At 35.8% G+C, this 14,160-nt stretch overlaps 1 protein-coding gene across 1 annotated transcript in view; it reads right to left on the bottom strand.

The window, feature by feature from the left end:
* RBPJ (recombination signal binding protein for immunoglobulin kappa J region) overlaps positions 1–13,464 on the bottom strand; it is a 19,062-nt gene extending 5,598 nt beyond the window's left edge. Inside the window, exons 1-6 of the mRNA XM_010013525.1 lie at positions 13,426–13,464; positions 10,036–10,131; positions 3,503–3,668; positions 2,167–2,341; positions 540–677; positions 212–324 (exon numbers count right to left, since the gene is read on the bottom strand). Of these exons, the coding sequence (XP_010011827.1) occupies positions 212–324; positions 540–677; positions 2,167–2,341; positions 3,503–3,668; positions 10,036–10,124 (681 nt within the window). The 5' untranslated portion in view covers positions 10,125–10,131; positions 13,426–13,464. The remainder of the gene's footprint in view (positions 1–211; positions 325–539; positions 678–2,166; positions 2,342–3,502; positions 3,669–10,035; positions 10,132–13,425) is intronic.
* Between the last annotated feature and the right edge of the window lie 696 nt (positions 13,465–14,160).

Below are 14,160 nucleotides of genomic sequence, written 5' to 3'. Positions count from 1 at the left end.
TACACTTATGTTACAAGCTGTTCTTTGCTTACAGAATTAATCTGCAGATACAAAAATACACTTTTATTAAACTGAATGCAATTTTCCATATAAAACATATATTACTAAAAGGAAACATAAAGCCAAATATTGTAAACAAGCAAACCCGACTATGCAATTACACTACATAGACATACATATTAATTACAGCATTGAAGAAATTAAACTGTACCAGTCTTGGGAGTGCCATGCCAGTAACTGAGCATACAAGTTTGACAGTCTGACCATAATGTATGTAGCCATCTCTCACTGTGAATTCTTCTCCTTCTGATTCATCATCATCCACTGCATGAAACAGGAATTTTCACATTATTTGTTTTATTCACTGTTTACCCCAATAGGAGGAACATTTAACATCCCACTATTTCATCAGAAATACACTCAGTAAGAAAACAAATCCACATATGGGCAAGTAATAGGGAGGAAAAAATGCAGGACTTTCTTTTTTGTGGGGATGGAGGAAGGGAGGTGAAAATACACATTGCTTCATTTTTACTTACAGAGGTGAATGTAAAACGCTCCCCACTGCTGTGAACTGGCATGGAAATTACCACCTTCTACGTGCAAATATCTGGTGCTAACTGTTTGGGATCGAAGTCTATTAAATAGTGCCACTTTTGTCCCTGACGCAATACATACTGCAAGGAACACATACAGACTCGAGATTATAAAATTACTTCATTATTACACAGAAAAATAACAAAAAGTCACAAATACAGTAAAATAAACTGATGAAATTAAGAAATACTTCTCAACCATTGGTAAATATAGAAAATATTTATATTTGTGACAGATCAAAAATAATCACAAAATTACAAGTGGGTAACATACATAGTGGCTGTTCTCCAAAGGCATGCAAGTTCACGGAATTTTGCCACTTAGCCAAATGGGCCAGTGCTTGCCAGCTGAAAACTCCTTCTGTTCCTAGTTCTCCAATAACTGATTATTTGAGCTTAAGCACTAACTTGCCCTTGTGAAGTACTTCAACAACTTTCAGTGATCATTCAGAGGTATGAAGTATAAAGAAATTATTCATACAAATCACAACCAATTGAAAGGAAGACAGACATAACTATGTAGAACAGTAACCATGCAACTTGACATTTTCTCATATCTGAACTTACTTATCATTCAAGAGAGAGACAATGCTAAGTCTGCTCCCCTGAAAAAATCTGCAACTAGCATTTTGCCATTAAAACAGGCTTGTTTCTTCTACTTCATATTTATTATCAAAGAATGCTTAGTTCATATTCACTGTCCATCAAAAACTATCTGTCTGAACACAAAGTCAAGAGTGCATACTCTGAGCCCACGCGCGTGAACTGCACAGCAATAGATTGCCTTTAGTCATGTGAGAAGCTAGTGCCCTGAGATCCACATTCCTCAGGTGAATGGGTTCCAGCCCAACATAGATGGAAGAGCCTTTTAAAGCACTAGTGAAGAGAAAGAAAAACAAAAAAAAGGGTATCTCCTGAGGTGCTCCAGTGGTATGGAGGCAAAAAATTTGAGGGAAAAGCAAAAATGCTCCCAATTATACATCAGAACCAGAGCTATCTTTATTTGAAAAAACACAGTAAGCAAATAAATCTGGGTAAGCTATCACCAGATTATTTCTTGACCAATTACATAAAAGAAACTACGGAAAACATATTAAAAATAAAAACAACATGCAAAGGGCATGAGATAGTAAGAAGGTGGCTGTGATGTGACCAAGTGCAGTTTGGCTAATGTGATGCTATTCATTTATCACAATCTGAAAGCTATCTCTTTGAAACTGATCAGACCATCCTAAGCACCACATCATGGCATCTTAAGAGATCTAACAGCTTAGAAAACCGAGGTAGAGCATTCTTTATGCATTTGTCTACAAGAATTCACTCCTCAGAATAGTTTTTTGGTGAACTTTTTATATTTACTAAATAATTAACTGTGACTGCATAAAACTCAGTGTAGTCTATATTGGAATACACTAAAATACACTGATGTGTTCAGTTCCGAAATACATTAGAAAAAACAGAAATTGAAAATTCCATTGTATTTACTTTGCAGTAAGACCTCAGAACATGTAAGAAAAAGCAGAGCAGGAGGCAAAATGAACTGCTACATAAAGAATTGTAAAATACTTACAGTCTGCATTTTTCAGTGACTGTTTCTTTTTAGAAGGTTTGGAGATGACTTTGATCCGTTTACTGAGGAACACACCGATGTCGTCACTATTGCCGTAGAACATTTTTACCGATAACATGAAGTGCTTTCTCTTGTCTGAGTCTGATATGTATAATGTTTTGGCAGTGCAATAATTCTGTAGGTGAAAACATACTGTTGTTTCTTCAAGTCAACCCAGTTTAAGAAACTACATGTATTTAATTATGAACAAAATAGGAAAACTGATGCAAGAGTTTCTAAACCAGATCAGAAACTGCTTTTTCAATCTCTTCCGTATGGATACCTTTTATGACTACTGTTTAGCTTTGTGAACTTTAGCACCCGACTTCAGTGCCATTCTAAAGACCCTTATCAGGACTAGAAATCAGATGATTAGAGACTATAGCTGTGTCAAATCCATTTCTGAGTGATCAAGAGCAGTTGTAAAAATTACATTTGAGTAGAGCTATACGGGTAGCGAATAAGAGGCATAGATACTTGGGCATGCACAAGAGGCTGCCTGTGCAGTAAAAGTGTTCAGCCACATTTTTCTTGAAAGAATGGGAGGTTTTGAAATATGAGGAAGTTACTTTTGGCTAAGTGTTACATGCTAGTTGACAACAGGAGCTTCAAAAAACATACCTCAAAAAGAACTTTTATTATTTTCCCTATTCAGCAATACATGAAGCATTTCTAAGTAGACTGGTTTGGAAATAGTAGGTAGCTATAAAATACTGCTTAATAAAAAAACCAGCTAAAATGAGCACTCACATGCTTCCAGTTTTATTCCAACTGTTTAAGTCATCACAAATAACATATACTTTTTTTGACAGTAATTCATATCACTGTAAAAAAAAAAAAAAACAAAAACAAAAACCAAAAGACAACCCTACTAAATTTAAGATGCTATTTTATTGTATATTTATGCAAAGGGTCTTAAAACCCACTTCTGCCAGCAGATGCTGTTCAAATACTTCTTTGTTAAGATTATCCATTCACATAAGCCAGAGAGAATGACATAGTTTGGGCCAGAAATTTTACTTCAGTTAACCACTGATGCCTACCAAATAATCTAACAGTTTACTGACTCTGAATCAATAACCCACACATTAAAGGTTAGTACCCTGGCATGATGCCGTGAACCAAATCCACTTAATCAATTGTCCTACATATTTTTGACAGATTTTTTTAAACCTCTCATGTAGTAGCTGCTAGAGTGTAACAAAGTTATCGAAAATAAGCAAAAGTATTCTTATATGCACCATGTAGCTATGGTATCTTTTGCAGTAATCTGAGTGGTTTATTACGATTCTTCTACCTTTCCTTCCAAGTTCAGCTGTTGCATTTCTTGGTCACTGTTCCCTATTCCAATGAAGGCGCAAGGTTGTGACTCTTGCTCAGTGCAACCATCCCGTTCCATTTGCTCTTTTTTTTTCTTCCATCCACTGCCCATAAGATACACACACGGAGGAGGACAAAAGAACCTGAAAATGAAAAACACATTGTGAGATTACACACAGCTTTCAAGAAAATTCTTGAGACACAAACTGTTGTGTACCCAAAGCTTTCTCAGCCCAGTCACTCTTTCCATTTAAGTTTATACATGCATGACCTTCATTTCCCTGAAGATTTTCTAAAATACAAATAAAAAAAAGAGAAAAAACAAAGAAAATCAGCATGAGATGCAGTCACTATCTTTCCAGTTCAAAATAAGATATGTAACAGTCTTCATCTCTATAAAACAAAAACAATTTCTACCCTTAGAAAGAAGAGATTCTCAAAGAAAGTAAAAAGGCCTTGAAAGCGATGACTGCGTTTTGCTTTTATACGTGCTTAATACAACGCACACAGAACAATTTCAAACTAATTTAATGGACACCTGCTGACTGTAATTCCTAAACACTTGGTGTTTCATCATTAGCAAGGAGGCAGCCTATTTCATCAAAGCATAAATCTCTTTCAGTTTTTAAATGGAATACATGTTACATCTTCACAGAATCACAGCATAGTTTGGGTTGGAAGGGACCTTCAAAGGTCACCTAGTCCAACCCCCCTGCAATGAGCAGGGACATCATCAACTAGATCAGGTTGCTCAGAGCCCTGTCCAACCTGGCCTTGAACGTCCCCAGGGATGGTGCATCCACCACCTCCCTGGGCAACCTGTGCCAGGGTTTCACCACACTCATTGTAAAAAATTTCTTCCTCGCATCCAGCCTGAATCTCCCCTCTTTTAGTTTAAAACCATTAGTCCTCATCTTAGCATGATCAGAGGCATCTCCCTGGGATAGCAACAGCCCACTGTGGAGCCTTGCACCAAAGCACAGGTGACCAGGCTTTTTCAATTACTCTACAGCACTGACTGAAATCAATCTAAAGGCTACTTACAGAACATGTTCAAAATAAATGCAGCATTATAATACAGTGTATTGGTCATTAAGTTTCTGCGAATTATCAAAATGCAAATCCTAATCCCTTCCTAGTACAATTTTTTGATCTCAAAACCAGGAATGCACTTCCTGCTTTTCAACTGCATTTATTTCAAACAGTACAGATGATACGACCTAATTTTGCCCAGATGCTTCTTTAAAGGAAAAATGATCTTAAGAGCACTTATTTTGGTGAGGGAGACACTGCAACAATAATGGTCAAAATAAAAAGAATAATATTAAAGTATAAGGTGCATGTTACTTTCTGTATGACCAATCTCATTTATATGCCCTCTGTCACCTGATGTAAATACCATAATTGTCATCTGGTTGCTGCAACTTTCAGCATGTTTTAGGAGAACAGAAAACTGAAACAAAGCAAGAAATAACTGCTTTAGCATCAGACTGAGGAAATGTCTACTGCAGACAACTGTGATCACATTAGAAAAAAATACACAGATATATAATGCAGATGGGAAGGAAACAAGAGGGTAAGAAGGACTCACATTTTTATTAGACTGGTAAGGGGTCAAGGAAGTGCAATGATCATGCCCAAGCACTGCTCAGGAGGCCTACTCTACTTTGCCATTCCAGATAGGGGAAACATGATGGTGGTCCTCTATGAACAACACTTTTCAAATAGGGGTTATGAACTAACTCCCAGCTTTTTGGGGAGGAAACTTCAAGTAAAAGATCTTTTGGAAACACACTCATATTGCCAGAAAAAGCACACCATACAGCTAGTTGGCTTATGAACTCCAGTGACAATGCAAGATCCTTTCAGTGTTAATAGACTAACTTTCTTCTTACAATTATAAGGTATTTCAAATAAGAAATTATATACAGACTAAAGATCAATACCAATCTTTATTAAGAGAGCAATACTTTGCAATAAAAGAAACCAGACTCCTTGTCTTCCAAGTAGGTATAACACCATAAAGCCAACATCACACATTTACGTTTCTTCCTCATGTACTCTTTTGTATTTTTCTTAATGTTAGAACAGAAGAAAAAAACAACAACAAACCCTCAAACTTTTTCATGTCATTTTTCATTACAGCTTTATTACAAACCAAATCCTTTGAACAACTATGGCCACTAGATGGCAATGAAGATCCAGGAGAAACGAATTTTAACCCACTAACAAGAGAGAAAACGAGCTACAACAATTAAAGCGCTCTTTTTAAATTAGAACAGAGAGAAAAATCTTGGAAAACTATGGCTTACTGAACAAAGAAAGAAACTTTTTAAGCTGAGACAATTTTATGTTTGAACTACCAAAACAAGAGAGAAAAGAGTCTGGACATCCACAATTGGAATGGGTTTCCTTATGTGCAGCCTCCTAAGCTTCAGATACAGACAAGTACAGTCTCAGGGCTTTTTACTTCATATTTACAAACCCAGGAACTCATGTACAGAACAGATTAATTATAATTTTTCTATCCAATATAGTGTGAGTAAACCATGAGTATTTCTGATTTTCACAGATGATTAAAGAAAGTGTCTTTGATATGTATAAAATAACTACTGGAAGCAGGTTCTCTCATTAATAAAATATTTTTTATGTAAATACGAATGTAAATGTTTATGTGAGAAGCTGGCTTTCAGATAACTACAATGAGAGAAAAAGAAAATCACCTCCCTAAAATAGCTTAATTTAGGTAGTTTCCAGTATTACTGATGGGAAATAAAATAGGACAATGTTTGGTGGAACAAATGAAAACACTCTTCCTTCAACCTTTGATTTACAGGGCCTACCTCTCTCTCCTTTAACCACAAAACTAAAATAAGACTGAGTAGGAGGTAAAAATTCTTCTGAAGTATTAATTTGACCTACAGTAAAAAGAAAATCATGTTGGAGGGAAAGGCAGCTGTGTCTGGTTCTTCTGAGCTTGCTCAGAATATTCAGTACAAGAAATAATGCTGGAAAATCATGTAGGATGTAATTTCCTCACTGCGTTTATAACACATTCTCTTAATACCTCTTTTCTATGCCATGAGCAGAGTGGCAATTCCTTGCTGAACATGCAGTAAAACAACACAGGACCTTATTGTTAAGTGTTCACACTGTTCAGATTCTGAAAAGTCTCAGTGAAAGGTAAATATGGAAATAGTGTAAGAAGCACAAGCCAAACACCCACACTCATCAGGACTAAACATCAACTGAGTATAAGCTGAATGCTTTTGAAAGATAACAGCCATCCAACAGGAAATAGGCAGAAAGTCTTAAATTCAACTGAAGTCCACCCCAAGCTTCTTACCTCCTGGCTTCTTTGTCAAACTAAACAACACTAACTTTGAGAAGATTAAGGCTAGCAACAGTAGTCCACTTAAAGAAAGCGGACATCCTGTCATTACTGTTATTTACAGACAAGTACCAAGAACACTCTAAAACTAATTCAGAAAGTGTCCATCCACATGGCAGCAACCTGGAACTGTGTTTCTGTGAGGCCTATTTAAACCAGATCACACTACATGAGACTGCACCATGTACAGCGAGTTTTCAACAGAGTATTTCACCATACTAAGCCTCACCAGAACACTGAAAGGTAGTTATTGTGCTAACCTTATAATTATGCCATGCAACATTTACTAATGATAAATATTTTCCATGACCTCACAACAAACTAGGTTTAAAGACTGGAACAAAAGGAGGAAGCTTGTTTAGGGTTCTTTTTTTTAGGTTCTATGTTGAAAGACATGTCATATTTAAGAAGTAATTCCTTTTGTAATGTGACTTCTCAGTTACAAAGATAGTGCAATTTAACTTATTCTTCATGGTTCAAAATTTAACTAGATTATATCCATGCCATAATCAAGTCCCATGGAAAACATGAAATTTCTCCATAAAACCAGGTATGAAATGGGTTTCAGTTGATAAAGCAGACGTATGCAAAACAACTCCCTTCAGAAATGGTGTTTAATGCAAAAATGGCAAAAACTTGATTTACCAGCTGCACAAAGCAGCCTTAAACCTTTCCTAATTTTGCTCAGTCCAGCAATATGAAGAATGAAAGGTTCTGCTATGAATAAACCAGAAGCAATTAAAAAAGTAATAATAAGAACTAATTCATTCAGTTTCACTAAGTAACTTAGGGCACACATGGATGCAAGGATTTGATAACTGGCATTTTTCTTTATGCTGCTAACAACAGGACATCATTTCTGATGCTTCCAGTATGGGAACTGGCAGAACAGCACCACGGACAGTTTAAATGGTGAGTTAAAGCATAAGAAAAACTAAAATATTTAAACAGGAAAATGAATCTTAGTATGTATTCCCAATTTTCATTTCACACCCATACCAGAATGTCAATCAGTTCACCATGGCAAACATCCAATCATTTTCATTCCTAGTTATCTTTTGTTGAGTTGTAAAAATCTCCAGACCCATTGGACATGCTTCCATTTTTAAAGAGCTGAATCTGAGATACCTTTTATGAACAAACGCAGCTGTGCTGAGATAGCCACTGAACTGCACCTCCTAAAATCTAAAGTGGTAAAAGAATGCCTAATGTCAGTCAGAAATTGTTTCAAGGAGCAGGAAACCAGTAACTAGTTTACTGAGCATTACTAGTACTTTGGTAACATACGTGCCAAAGTGACTTTTAACAGCATCAAGTGAAGTATACACATATATTGAGGGCAACAGGAATTTATGGCAGTTCTATGAATTACACATAGGAGCTTTCAGAAACTGTTAGCAAATAACAATTTGAAGCTTTGCTCTGTATTCTTTAGAACACTTATTTAAGTTTTCCAAACTGTAATGGAACTTTGAACAATCAAAATTACATACTTTATCTTTTTATTTTCTCCCTTCTTTCAATGCAACTTGTTCACCAAAATAATGATACACAGGACAGCTCTGCAAAATGTTCCTGCCCTCATGAACTGCTGTGGCCCCTGGAGAACAAATTGAAGTTACAGATACACTGTTTAGAAAAATTACTGTCTTGTCTGCAGGCACACCCCTCATTTTTTGGGAGTAATACACTTTACTCATCTGCAGTAATAAGTCAACTATTCAACTCTTGAATGACTACACAATATACAAGATTACAATCAGAAACCTCTATACTGCCATGATAAATCTTCTTGGCTGCAAAGGGTTAAAGTTATCATTTACTACTTAGTAGGGCCTTGCACTGCAGTGCTTTTGCATTTAAGTTTGGCAGTGAGCAAGAATGCTTTATAGTTATACAGCAGATATGCAGCATACTTGTCTGCTTCCATGCCTTTCCTCCTTCCTCTTTTGCCGACTTTCCATTTGATTCTCATCAAGAATTTGAGAAAGATCTAAAACGCACTTTGAATTAACAGTTCCATGGAGCTGCAGAATCTGGATCCTGCCCAAAAGAAAGGGCTAATAGAAAGGACCACACATACTGAAAAGACAAGCAGTCAGGCACAGAATACTGAAGAACAGTTGAAAATATAGTCTGCATCTCTGATTCATGGACATCAGGAAGTGTGATTTAGATTGGCAGCAATGAATGGAGAACTTTGCAAGCTTAATTCTAACATTCCCATTTTGTAACACTTTCATGTTCAAGTATGTTAAAATATCAAATCTCAGAAAACTGTGAAAAACAATGATGTAACTGGACACAAGAGTGGCAAAAGTAAGGTTAAAACTTCAAAACTATTAATGTACTGAATACATGGTCTTTTGTGATGAACAAATATTAGAAACAAAAAGTATCTGAAACCTAACGAAATACCGTACTGCTTATTTTAGTGAAGTCGAAGGTAGAAAAATACAACTTAAAATTCTATTTTACCATGAGAGGACTAGAAATCTGCATCTGAAGGACTGTCCTATTCGCTTCTACTAGTCATGAAATAAAAATATCACATAGAGAAGACTGCAGGAAATTCACCTGCATTTATCCTCATATTTACAGATTCCATCCTTTAGAGAACTAGCTATTATTGTAATTTGTACTGTACTGATTTTTACAAGAGAATGCTAAAGAACCATAAATATGGTTATGATTGACCTGTCATTATTTTAAAGCTATTACAGATCTGATTCAGAAGAGTATCTTAGCAAGGCTGGCAATTTCCCTTTCATATTAATTTGTAATTGCTCAAGAAAAACCTCCTCTACAAATAGTCACCATTAATCACCTTGCTTATTCCAGACTTAAAATGGAAGGTTTACAATTAGAGCCATTTTAGTTCGATGGAAGAAAAACCACAGATAGAGAACCTGTTGGTAGAAACAGACATCACTACATGGGATGCCACAGGTTTGCAGCTTTTGTTACATAATTAAATGATTACAAGCACACATTTTGGTTTACCTTTCTTCAGGCTATAGTGTGATCTGAGGAATTCTGCAACGTACTACACACCAGACTACATCCTATAGTTTCCCTAGCTGGGAACTCTAGAGGAAGCCAGCAAAGAATAGACTTACCTTTTTTCATTTCCATACGACTTCTGCGCAACTTTTGCATGAAGTATTAGCACTGTTTGATCACCTCGCTCCTTCAGGTAATTTCGCATTGCTTCCCTAAAAATTGAAAGACAAAATAAGCTTTGAAAATTCATTAGTTTTGTTTATAATTATAATAATCCCATGAAAATTTTTAGACAAAACCCCCCAACACCTGAAGTTCAAAAAAGGCAACCATTAATAACATTAAGATGAGTTTGTTTTGGTTTTTAAGACAATCACACAGCAAAAAGAAGCAACTCTCTTGCATGAAGCTAGCAGTAAGGGTCTGTGGTCATTTACAATTACCACATTTTCCAGAACAGATGCTTGTGATGTAAGATCACATTAATGCCAATCACTACACCATGTTCAAAGTCCATGCCACAAATATTTGATTAGAACACACTTTATTAATTCAATAGTCTCCTTAACCAATTTAGATACTAAAAAAAAGTTAAGACTCTCCAGCTTATCGTTTGATCTAGTTTTCTAGAGGAAGTCTCTACTTCCTGCATACAATTGGGTAAAAAAAAAAAAATAATTAGATTTTCTATCGTTCAACATCACTGTAATGACAGATGTCATACAAGAGCTGTAGTTACCTCAAACACACCAACAGTAATTCCTTGAGAGAAGTAAGAGAACAATACACCCTATCATTCTTCTGTATAATAATCTAACTGTTCATTAAGCAGCATGCCAAATTCAACACCCTGCGGTTTAGCTGTGTCGGAGTGCTGACAGGAACACTTTTAAGTCCCTGGAGAAGCTTTTGCAGGTTGAATGCCCACCAATGTGCTCATCTTCAAAGTCATCAACAGAGAAGCAAATTATGAATTTAAAGGAAGTTATATGAAGAGATGAAACCCAACAGAAGAGGGATTTTTTTGTTGTTATTGCTTTGTTTGGGGTTTTTTGTTGTTGTTTGGGGTTTTTTGTTTTGTTCTGGGTCGGTTTATCTGTCCGTTTGGACAGATTTAGAAAACCAAACATTTCCAGTGATAAAAAGATGGAATATTTTAGATGGAAGCAGTATTTTACTGACAAGACCTTTAAAAAAAAAAATCCCCACATACAGTTTCACAGGGGAATGCAAGTAGGTGGGGGGGTGTTGGACAACAACAACAATCCAGCTTTGCAAATGACGTTTTGCAAATTCTTGCATTTGTCATGTCTGCATAAGACAGTGATCAATGTGTGAAATTATCTCTGTAAACAGCAAAGACCTATGCTTCTATGGTAAAACTGATGTTTATCCATGAAAGCACAGATGGAAGATCTATCCCAAAGCATACAGACTTACTTTTATTTACAACCACTGTTTAAGAATACATTTTAAACCACAAAGCATAATTCACTGTGAAATCATTATTATACATTTCATTATTATATATATTAGCTTCATGTAAGTGGTTTAAAAACTTTCTATCTGACAATTTGAAAGACTATTAAGAATACTGTAATAGTAAATTTAGGACATCTATCATACTAAAAACTTTTGACTTGACTATCATTTAAAAAAACACCAGCAACCCACTCACAAAAATGCTAGGTGCTAGTTAATGTTTATTTAGCACTGTATGAGGATGAAACTCTGTGTTTTCTACTCGTCTGTTGTTATGGTGGCCTTGTACAATCCAATCTCCTAGGACAACTAGGAATGTTCCCCTCAAACCCCTCCCACTGATAAAGAAAATACACAACCACTGTAATTCCTACACAACATTTTCCTTTTATTAAATCTTAAAAACTCTCTACGAAGGTAGTACTCTCACAGTTTACACCTAAAACCAACTAGCACAGTATGAGCAAAGTAGCGCTGTTCTGCTGGAACTTGCATGACGATAAACAGATTATCAGACAAACAGGACTGCCTTTACACAAAGAGGCAGAATAATTTCCCAATAATTGAACTAAAAGCATTTAAGGGTTTACAGATACATTTTTTTAGCATTACATAAACCAATCATGCTCTTAAAAATGTGTGTAAAAGTTTTTCCATTTCAGCATTGTTTGTTTCCAGCCTCTAGCAGTATAGAAAAGGTTTACAAGCCACTGAAGGATGGCTAGCAGTTCCCAGCTGCCTACTCACAGGAAAGAGTACCTGGCTTATCTAGTAGCTAAAATCCTGCACATGAAATTTAGAGTCACTACAGTTAATAGAAAATTTATTTAAATGACCTTACACTAAATAGTCATTATTTCTGTTGTTGTTTTTAAATCATAGAAGATAAATTCTGTCAGTAACTTCACAGTGATACTAAACAGATGTTACCACTCAAGATGGAAACCAGTCCATTACTTAAAACTTAAATATCCTTAAATATCCCCAAAAATAGGTAGGCTAATAGGGAACAGGAAGGTTTGTTCAATTACTTATAAGTCAGCATAGATAAATTTTGCACTGAAATGAAGTTTAACAATACACAAGCTAACCTGAAGCTTACCCAGAAACATGATGAGGCAGATACCCCTAACACAAAATGTAAATGCTCCTCCCCATCCTGAGCTTTACATGAGGCAGCATAATTTCATTCAAAACATAAGCAGGCCAGAGTGATGTCTTTATACAGCACCATTACCGCACAAAACTATTGAAAAAATGCACACCTATTGTACTTCAAGCAGATAGTACATTATAAACTCCAGAGCTACTTTAAATCACACAGTTTGTGGCACAGAATAACAAATATTTGCAGACTGTGTTACAAGGGTGACTACCTGACAGCTTCTGGTGTAAATACTTCCAGGTAGACCAGGAGCAAATCAGCCTCTGCAATCACTCTAAACACTTTTCAGAATGGATTGACCTGATGTTACTAATTGATGCCCTCTCTGACAGTTTCGGTTTCACCAAAAATTGGTTAAGATCACTCCTTGACAGTACTGTGTTCATTCTGCTTCTACCTGCTGCATGACAGCAGTAACACAACTGAATTTTGGCAGTAAAAAGTGTTATTTCATATGACTTCACAAGACACTTTCACTCAAGTAAAGAAATCCAGCTCATTCCTGGTGATTTAAAACGAAGATTTACAGATTCACATGTTACTGAATCAATTACAATAACTGAAATGTGAAGTCAACAGCATTTGACTAAGATTTACAGATTCACATGTTATTGAATCAACTACAATACTGAAATGTGAAGTCAACAGCATTTCTCAAAATGCATTTTGAGTATTATATTAAAAACAAGCCACTAGCTGTTCAAAATTTTACCTCTGGCTGCTGACTGCATACAATAGAAGCTCTGATATTTAAAGTTCTAGCATTAGCAAGCCAGATTGTTTAAACTTAGAAATCCTTCTGAGAATGAAAAGGGTAACTTTAGAAAACTGTTAAAAACAGACTTTCTTTGATGCTTACCTGGTGAGCCGTTTCGGTTGAGGTCGCTCTCCAAATTTCCTGAAAAAGAAGAATATGCTAATTTAAAAGTGCTTAGTTATAACTTTACAGTGAAATACTATCCCAATTTTACAATTTTTGAAAATGTATTGGAATTCGGTGTCTTTTCATTGTAATTTCCTATTAAAGGTTACTATTAAAATATCGACCACCTCCTAGCAATAGCCTTTCCAACAATAGCAGAGGGGTTTCTTTTTGTGGAACACTGGATAACTTCCTTTGCTAAAGTCACATTTACATTCTCTCTGAATCAGTTTGAAAAGTTCAGATATCGCAAGTATGTAAATAGCCAAGAGATCTTTGCCATAGCCTTGACCAGAAGTCCCAACAAAAAGTAGTTATTATCACCATACAGAAATCAACAGACTAATCTTCAAGTTGACAAATCATAGTGAATGCTTCCCATGAGGACAATTCCTCATAATCTGCTTATCCTTAGTGACTTCTTACAAAAATGATGACAACATATTTCATACGTGCTTGTACAGAATTATAAGAAACATCTCTCTCGCGGAATGTAGCCAAGCACAATCCAGAAACAACTCATTATATGCTTAGTTTTTTAGCCATAATGCATAGTATGTTCTGAGGCAGCTCTATGTCTTCCAAAGCTTTAACACTGTTCGTGACAGAGAGGATGCTTCTTACACTCAGTTAAGACTTTCCACAAAAGTCTTTATTTACATAAGACACTGA

The sequence above is a fragment of the Nestor notabilis genome, unplaced genomic scaffold, assembly GCF_000696875.1.
Source record: "Nestor notabilis isolate BGI_N333 unplaced genomic scaffold, ASM69687v1 scaffold26844, whole genome shotgun sequence".
NCBI lineage: Eukaryota > Metazoa > Chordata > Aves > Psittaciformes > Psittacidae > Nestor > Nestor notabilis.
This window is presented reverse-complemented; position numbering and strand designations above follow the sequence as displayed.